At 36.8% G+C, this 9,130-nt stretch overlaps 1 protein-coding gene across 1 annotated transcript; it reads left to right on the top strand.

The window, feature by feature from the left end:
* The first annotated feature begins 542 nt into the window (after window positions 1-542).
* LOC110288030 (olfactory receptor 50-like) lies at window positions 543-1,472 on the top strand. The gene has a single exon (XM_021154488.1). It carries the CDS (start codon window positions 543-545, stop codon window positions 1,470-1,472), a length of 930 nt encoding a protein of 309 aa, XP_021010147.1.
* The last annotated feature ends 7,658 nt before the right edge of the window (window positions 1,473-9,130 follow it).

Raw genomic sequence — 9,130 nt, 5'->3', positions numbered from 1 at the left:
TGGCACAGACTTAATGCCCTTAAAGCATTGATTGTTTGCACATGGTACTTCCCCTAATTTCCCCCGATCCTTATATTTTACTGATCCAAAGAAGATCTGTGGATTACATTTCTTGGATTTAATTTGTAGAAAGCCTTATGAAAGTGCATTCAAGAAAGGTTAAAACAGAATTATAATCATTAAAATCATGTTGAATTCTCCATTTATTGGTAACAATTTACATGCTAATTCCTTAATTTTAAATTGTCTTGGTGAAATCCGGGTACCTTGAGATGGAACTAGATCTGATTTGATAATTGTCATGAATTTCCTTACTTCCTTCTAAAATACATTAAATTGTTTTCAAGGTTAGCAAACTGTTTTTCATTCCAAAATATCACTATCTTATTACTATGATAAAAGTCCTCATACTTGGATTAAAACCTCCAAACTAATGTTATTATTAGTACTGATGATTTATAAAATGTTCCCGTGATATATTAGACAAAATTATTCTCTATCTTTCCTATTCCTCCTTTTACTCACAGCAGAAGAGTTAGAGCATGAGGATGGATAATGAGAGCACTGTGTCTGAGTTCATCCTCCTGGGGCTCCCCATTCGAGCAAAGGACCAAGCTGTGTACTATGCCCTGATCCTGGCCATGTACCTGACAACTGTGCTGGGGAACCTGCTCATCATCCTGCTCATCAGGCTGGACTCTCACCTCCACACCCCCATGTACTTCTTCCTCAGCCACTTGGCCTTAACAGACATCTCTTTCTCATCAGTCACAGTTCCAAAGATGCTCATGAACATGCTGACACACAGTCAGTCCATCTCATATACTGGGTGTATTTCCCAGGTGTATTTTTTCATAGTTTTTGGAAGTATTGATAGCTTTCTTCTACCTTCCATGGCATATGACAGGTATGTGGCCATCTGCCATCCTCTGCACTATACCCTCATCATGAATCTGAACCTCTGTGTTCTTCTAGTAGTAGTTTCCTGGGCCTTATCTTTAGTCAATGCTCTTGTGCACACTCTTCTCTTGGCTCGCCTATCTCACTTTAGAAACAATATCATCCCCCACTATTTCTGTGACCTCTCTGCCTTGCTTAAGCTGTCAAGTTCAGACACCACCATCAATGAGTTTGTCATCCTTGTTTTAGGTAATGTGGTCATTACCCTTCCATTCATATGCATTTTGGTTTCTTATGGCTACATCGGTGTCACCATTCTGAAAACTCCTTCCATCAAGGGAATCCGCAAAGCCTTGTCCACATGTGGCTCTCACCTCTGTGTGGTTTCCTTGTACTATGGATCTGTCATTGGATTATATTGTGTCCCCTCATCTAACAACACTAATGACAAGGATGCCATTGTGGCTATGATGTACACTGTGGTCACACCCATGCTGAATCCCTTTATTTATAGTCTGAGGAATCGGAATATGAAAAGAGCACTGAGAAGTATCCTCAGCAGAAAAAAATGATGCACTTTCTGCATCTCTTCACCTGCCTAGGTCTTCTCCTTGATTGGCATAATATATTATCTCTGAATATCCATCTTAAAGATATTTTAATCTGACCTTCTTGCATATATCTTGGATGTTACACTAACCTTTTGGGTTGATCTTTATAATCTTGCAAAAGGGGTCTCCAAAACCAATACACATATGTTCTTTCTGTATTTCCCTTTGCACATGATATCTTTCCTCCAAAAATTTAAAGTACAGTGTTTTTAAAATACACTATTCTTTTTATTTAGATAGCTTGTAGATTTCGGAGAAATGCCACTTTCTCAGTTTTTCACCTCATGAAAAAAATTCTTTAGATGGGATTATTTTCATTTAGTAAATCAACTTGAATTGTCTCACTATGTAGATCTAGATTTTGTTGAATTTGATATATAGATACGATTTGCCTTGAAGTAATAGACATCAGCCTACCTCTGTCTCCTAAGTGCTGGGATTAATGTCAGGAACCACTATATACAAGTGATCTTATTTTTGTATTTAATTCCACGATTTTTGGTTTTTCAGCTGATAGTAAGCTTAAAAAGATACTGTATCTCAGACACACCACCAATGAACTGGTTATGTTTACTGCAGGGTGGGGTTCATTAGCTTCACATTCATGTCTTCTGGCTTCTTATGTACACATTAGATTCACCATTCTGAGACCTCTATCCATGCATAGAATTGTCCAGTCTCTTGTTTGTAATACACTTTTCATTTTTATTGACACATGATGATATACATTTTTATAAGAAGAGATGTTCTAGTACATGTATGTGTTGTAAAATGTATGTTGTATAATGAATAGGACTATCTCCTAAATGTTTGTTTTGTTTTGTAGTATAAGCACTCAGAGTTTGTTCCTGTACTACTTCTGTACTATGCACTCCATCATCATCATCCCTTGTCCCTCCACTATGAAGTCAACACTATAGTTCCCTTCCTTGCTCAAATTTCATATATAGTACCAGCTTTTCCTTCTTCCCACATAGTTTTCTCATCATTTTATAATTTGTTCTTCATTGTTCAATTTTTTGCAACATATTCTTAAATTGATATTAAGTATGCAGTTACCTTTTTTTTCTTCCTAACTAAGTGGTTCATTGATATAAGGTAGATAAAACAGGTCCAGGGTCCAAGTGGAGAAAAGGGCTTTGGAGACCTCTTTGTTGAGGAAGATCAAGTTTATGTGAAGTATAACAGCTGGAAGAAACTGTTTACAATGGCCTTTCCTATGGTGCTTTAATTGTATGGCAATAATTCATTCTCTATGGGGGTTGGGTGCTTATGTGCAGAGGGTGGTAGAAGTGATGTAAATACAATACTTGTATTAAAATCTGTAAAAGTTAAGCTAAAATTTTAATCCAAATATATGGGGTTCTAAAATGAAGTGGACTCTACATTTAATTGAATAAATGCATTGTCCTCTATTTCCATCTGAAATGTTGAACCCATGTTTTTGTTCTTGGAAAACCTTAACAAAAAAGTTATTTAGCTTAGTTAATGGTAGCCCACTACTCTGAAAGATATTTTCATATGTAGTGATTATTATGAAGACATAGATTCAAGTAGAGTGAACTTAGTATTCTGTTAGTACACTAACAATTTTAGTAGATGTGCTTCTCAGACTATTGTATGTGAAGTTGAATTGTTAGACTGGTGTATCACTTGGAAACTTCTGAATCTGAGCTATTATTCCTGTCACTGAAATGGTTATTCATACTAATATAAACTGAGACAACTTCTAAGGAAAGTATTATACATATAATAATCATCATTAAAATAAATGTGCATATAATATTATACTATACTATTGTATTTATTCATATATGTTGCATTTTAATGAATACTATTAAAGTGTTCATTTAAAAATCACTAGGATTAAATGACAGAAACCAATACTATAGGTGCTAAAGTACCTTTGGTCCTTTTGTCAATTATTTCTTCTTTACCCTGGAAGATAGTGTTTTAAATGTTTCTTGCTTATTAGTGCATAGTAATTGTATGAAGTGATGAATTTTTTGTTTGTTTCTTTGTTTTCGAGCCAGGGTCTCACAAACTTGCCTTGGACATAGGTATGGAAAGCTGTGAACACTAACAGCTACCGAGACAATGCTGAATCTTTATCTCATAGAGATCATGAGGATAATGTAGTTCATGTAGACCAGGCTACTTTTTAGTTCATAGAGATCTCCTGGCTCTGTCTTGTGAGTGCTAGGATTAAAGACATCCACTATCATGTCTGTCTCAATGTGATGAGTTTTAAGTTATTTTTATAATGTATAAAGTGTTGTTTGAGGATACTGACCTCTGTTAGACTCTCTTCTGTTTACTCATTACATCCTCTTTTTACTTTCATACCATCTTTTATCAAAATTCCATATGACAGAAAATTTGTAAAGCTTGTCTTTGGAAGTCTGGGCCAAGTAACACAATAATCAACAATTCTATCTTTTCCCCATAAATGATGTCATTTCATTCTTTCTTAATGAAAAATTTATTATTTCATCTTTCATTAAATAGTATTTTTAATTTATTCTTTGAACATTTCATACATGTTTGCAATATTCTTTGATCATACCAACCTCCCAGTACCTCTAGTAAAGGAGGTAACTTGTCTCTATCACAGAGTCTGATTAATACTGTTAATGTGTAAAAGGGTGTGGGGCCATCTACTATGACCTGGAGAACTTAAAAGTGGCAAGATTGGCAAAGAAACATGACCCTTCCTCATTAGCTAGAACCTGCCTAAAGCTACTGTGACAGTTTTGGGACTTCTGGAACACCTCTATTATATATACTGGGATACTAACTGGATTGATCTTGTGTGAGTCTTATGCAGACAAGGTAACCATAGCTACTGTGCAGTGGCCATGAGAAATGGAGAAGACTGGATTTTACAACTTTCTCCATTGTCCTCTGGCTCTTATACTATTTCTGACCTCTTTTCAAATGATATTCCCTGAGTCCAGATTGAGGAGAATTTGATGGAGGTGACACATTTATAGCTGAGCTTTCAGAGTCATGCTCAGGACTTTGGCCTGTTATAAGCCTCTGCACTAAGCACTTCACTGAGGAAAGCTTCTTCGTTCAAGGGTGAGAGCAGAGTGCATCTATGTTTATAAACATAAATATTGAGAAAGCAGTTTGACAACATGGCTATTTAGAAACATAAAAATAGAACATTGTACCTTAAGGCCCATGAGATCCACTGACATGGGCTTTTTGAATTTATATTACAATGAATAAAATACCATTTCTATCAGTATTTATATTCAGTATTTAGCTGGATATAGCATAATCTGAAAGAAATCAGTAGTCCCCTCTACACAAATAATAAATGGGATGAAAAAGAAATTGGAAAAGAATACCCTTCAAAATAGCTACTAATAAAAGAAAATAACTTGGTGTGACTCTAAGGAAACAATCTGGAAAGTCTATATGACAAGAACAAGTTTCAGCAAAAAATAATGAAGAAGACATTAGAGGATAAAAATTTTGCTCACAGTCATGGATAGTCAGGATTAGCATAGTGAAAATGGTCATTTTATTAAAATTAATATACAGGTCCAGCTCAATTTTCATCAAAATACTAATGCTATTTTATACAGTCCTTGAAATTAACAAATCTCAACTTCATATTAAAAATAAATCATATCCAGGATAGTTAAATGAATTGAGAATAATAAAAGAATTTTTGGAGTTCTATACTCCACAAACCTAAAAAAGCTAAACAGGAAGGAAAGCCCAAATGAGGATGTTTAAATCTCACTTAGAAGTGGGGTAAAATAGTCATAGAAGGCAGATGGGGAGAAATAACAGGGTAGGAGAGGGAATTATAAAGGGAACTGTTGGGTCGGGGATTGTGTTTGTGGAGAGACAGGAAAGAAGGCCAATGGGCCAGGAGAGTGAATGGAGATCTGCTGCTCAAAGGGGTAGAGGAGTGGGGTACAGCTCTAGGATATGCCAGAGACCTGAGGTGGGGGACACTACCAAGAGACTTTGGGGATGACTTTAACTGAGACTCATAGCAGTGGTGATTTGAAACCTGAAGAGAATATCTCCTCTAGCCATGTAGGAAACCTAGTGGAGGGATAAGGACACAAATACACCTACAAAATTTTGGCCCCAAATTTGATCTGTCTACAAGAAATGCAGTGAAAAGATGGAGGATAGACTAGGGCAATGTCCAACCAATAAGTGGCCCAACTTGAAACACATCCCATGGGCAAAAACAAATACATTTCATGATTGATACTTTGTCATGCTTGCAGACAGGAGGCTAGCATGACTGTCCTCTGGGAGGATCCATCTAGCATCTAACTTAAACAGATTCAGAGAGCCATAGCCATATATTGAATGAATCACTGGGACTCTTATGGAGAAGTTGGGGGAAAGATTGAGGTAGAATCTACCCACCAGAAGTGGGTAGGAACTGTGAGAGAAAACCAATGATGTTAACTAACCAGAACTCTTCACGGCTCTCAGAAACTGAACCATTAACCAAAGAACAAGCCCTGGATGGACCAAGACCCCCATTTCTGCACATATGTAGTAGATGTAAGGCTCCATCTTCATGAGGTTCCCTTAGCAGCTGAAGCAGGAGATGTTCTTAAAGCTAGTGACTGTATGTAGAATCCTTTCCCCTGACTAGGTATTTTGTCTGGAGTTAGTGGGAGCCATGCAGAAACTTGATTTGATAATGGTTGGAGGGTACAGAGCTGAAGTCTCCACCCTTTGAGAGGACAATGGGATGTGGGAAAATGCTGGTGTGAGAGGGGTGTGACAGTGTGAGGAAGGCCAGGAGAGGATGTGCAGTGACTAGGATATTAAATGAATAAATCAATTAATTAATGGAAAATAAAAATAAGAATAGATAATTAAAAGAGAAACTATGTGAAGGTGTGGGACTAGGCTTAGGCATTATATCATTAAATGCTACATTTTTGGTTTTCCATATATTTTATGTAATTTGCATATACTGTGCTTCTTTAACTTGCTCCAATACAGTTGATATAAATTTGAAAATAAGGTTCTCCACAGCTACACTAACCATAACTGCACTACTTCGTAGAAGTAGACACATTGTCTTCTGGTATAAAATTAAGGACCCAGGAGAAACCCCAATAGAAAGATCTTTAGAAGTCCACATACAGATAAGCAAAGAGGTATGGTATTTTCTTGCCTAGATCTCATCAGTGTACTGAGTTAGTATCTGCAGAATCTGCATAGAACTCTGTGCTAAGATACATGTGGGGATGGAGTATAACATGCCATTGCTAATAGCTAAGGCATTATCAAATAGAAGATGAGACCCACTCATGTCATCCAAAGAATAAGATGTATGATATACACTCTTGCTTTGTTAAGTCTAAGCTGAACAATCTCCAATAATGCAAAGCTGCCACACACACACACACACACACACACACACACACACACACACAATATTTTTATCTACCATGTTCCAGCTTACCAGAACTCTTCCTTATTTTTCTGGAGTTTATTCTCAAATGAAGAGGAAACAAGAGAATAGTATCAACTTCACTACCAAAAGGATATATTATCCAAGGCACCAACTAATGGAAACAATTTGTCAGTGTAGTCTGAATGATTAGGCTTACCAATGTCAGAGCAAAGAGAGTAAGTATGGTGGAAGGATGAACAAGTCCCAAAGATAGCTTCAAGTTCATAGGAACCCAGCACCCAATGGAGCTTTCATGAGAGGAATAGGGAAGGAAATTTCAGGGTGCAGACTGAGTACATGATCAGTATAATTTCTGTTGTGTCCTCTATCTTGGGCAACCCACAAGGATAGTATCTACAATACTCCTTTGAGTTCCAAAACATTACTGGATTGAAAGAGATTGCAGCTTTGATACATTTTAACCCACTTGTCTCAGATAGTGTACATCATGCTCACGTTATCTTGTCCCTCCTGTAGTACCTGTGAGAGAGGCAGTGATGAAGGTAAGTATATAAGAGAGGACAGACTAGGCTGTACGAAGGGAAAGTGTCTCATATTTCTATTGGCTATTTACTGTCCCTGGAAGAATTCTTGAATAAGGTTGTACAAAATGTAGTTTTGTTGTCACTTATTGCTATATAGCTACTGTCAGAGGTGTTCCAGTTGCAGTTGCAGCGTTAGCACCAGAACAAGAAGCTAGTCTATTCTGGAGACATACTGCCAATTACCTCCACCACCAACACTCCACTTAATACAGATCCAGTACTGTTGGCTTGTTACCAGCTGCAGTTGAAACTATTGGAAGAATAAACATAGAGCTAACCCCAGTACCACACCACAAGCTTCACCATTAGTGGAGTTTTAGACAGTGTACTGGAAAATGAAGCAACTTTTGTGCCCTTTCTAGAGTTACCTCCAGAGCTGAATTAATAGATGGTGAAAAAATGATATTAACAATTGCCTCTAGATCATATTAGCTGGAATGGTGTGTTAGGAACCTCACTAGAATGATCATAATAGTTTTGTTTTGGTATAAATTTGCCTAAATCAACTAACTGGCCCATTATTACCTAATGATATTGTGTTATAATGAATTATTCTGAGAATACAATTTTAATCTAGCTAAATGTATTAGATAATTATGATAATAAAATAAAATATGTCTTACATATAGAAAAACTCACTAGAAGGTAATTATATAGGATATTATTTCTTCATTAAATTGTTTGTTATATAAGTATATATAATATACACCAGTACATGACATTGCACACTCACACATGTTCTTTCTTGTTTACCTATAAGTCCATTAAAAGACATTCTTTTAAAAATTGCTTTTGAATGACCCTGTTCTCCATCCAATGGATGGCTGTGAGCACCCACTTCTGTATTAGGCATTGGCAGATGCTCTCAGAAGAAAGCTTTATCAGGCTCCTGTCAGCAAGCTCTTTGTGGCATCCACAATAGTGTCTGGGTTTTATGGTTGTTTATGGGATGGATGCCCAGGTAGAACAGTCTCTGGATGATCATGCCTTCAGTCTCTGCTTCAAATTTTGTCTCTGTAACTCCTTCTATGGCTATTTTGTTCCTTCTTCTAAGAAAAATCAAAGTATCTACACTTGGTCTTACTTCTTCTTGAGTTTCATGTTTTGCAAATTGTATCTTGGGTATTCTGAGCTTCTGGGCTAATATCTACTTATCAGTGAGTGCTTATCATGTGTGTTCTTTTGTGATTGGGTTACCTCACTCAGGATGATATCTTCTAGAGAGATCCATTTGTCAAAAAATTTCATAAATTCTTTGTTTTTAATAGCTGTATAGTACTCCATTGTGTAAATGTACCACATTTTCTGTATCTATTCCTCTGTTGAGGGAGATCTGGGTTCTTTCTAGCTTTTGGCTATTGTAATTAAGGCTGCTATGAACATAGTGGACATGTGTCCTTATTACAAGTTGGATAATCTTCTAGGTATATGCCCAAAAGTGGTATTACTGTGTCCTCAGGCAGTACTATGTTCAATTTTCTGAGGAACTGCCAAACTGATTTCCAGAATGGTTGTACTGACTTGCAATCCCACTAGCAATGGAGGAGTGTCCCTCTTTCTCCTCATCCTTGTCAGTATCTGCTGTTGCCTGAGTTTTTGATCTTAGCCATTCTGACTGGTGT

The sequence above is a fragment of the Mus caroli genome, unplaced genomic scaffold, assembly GCF_900094665.2.
Source record: "Mus caroli unplaced genomic scaffold, CAROLI_EIJ_v1.1 scaffold_16230_1, whole genome shotgun sequence".
NCBI lineage: Eukaryota > Metazoa > Chordata > Mammalia > Rodentia > Muridae > Mus > Mus caroli.
Note: the sequence above shows the minus strand (reverse complement) of the source record. Positions and strands in the feature narration are given on the sequence as shown.

Coding starts and splice junctions, on each gene's coding strand:
- LOC110288030 (XM_021154488.1), top strand. CDS start 543: ATGAGGATGGATAATGAGAGCACTGTGTCTGAGTTCATCCTCCTGGGG.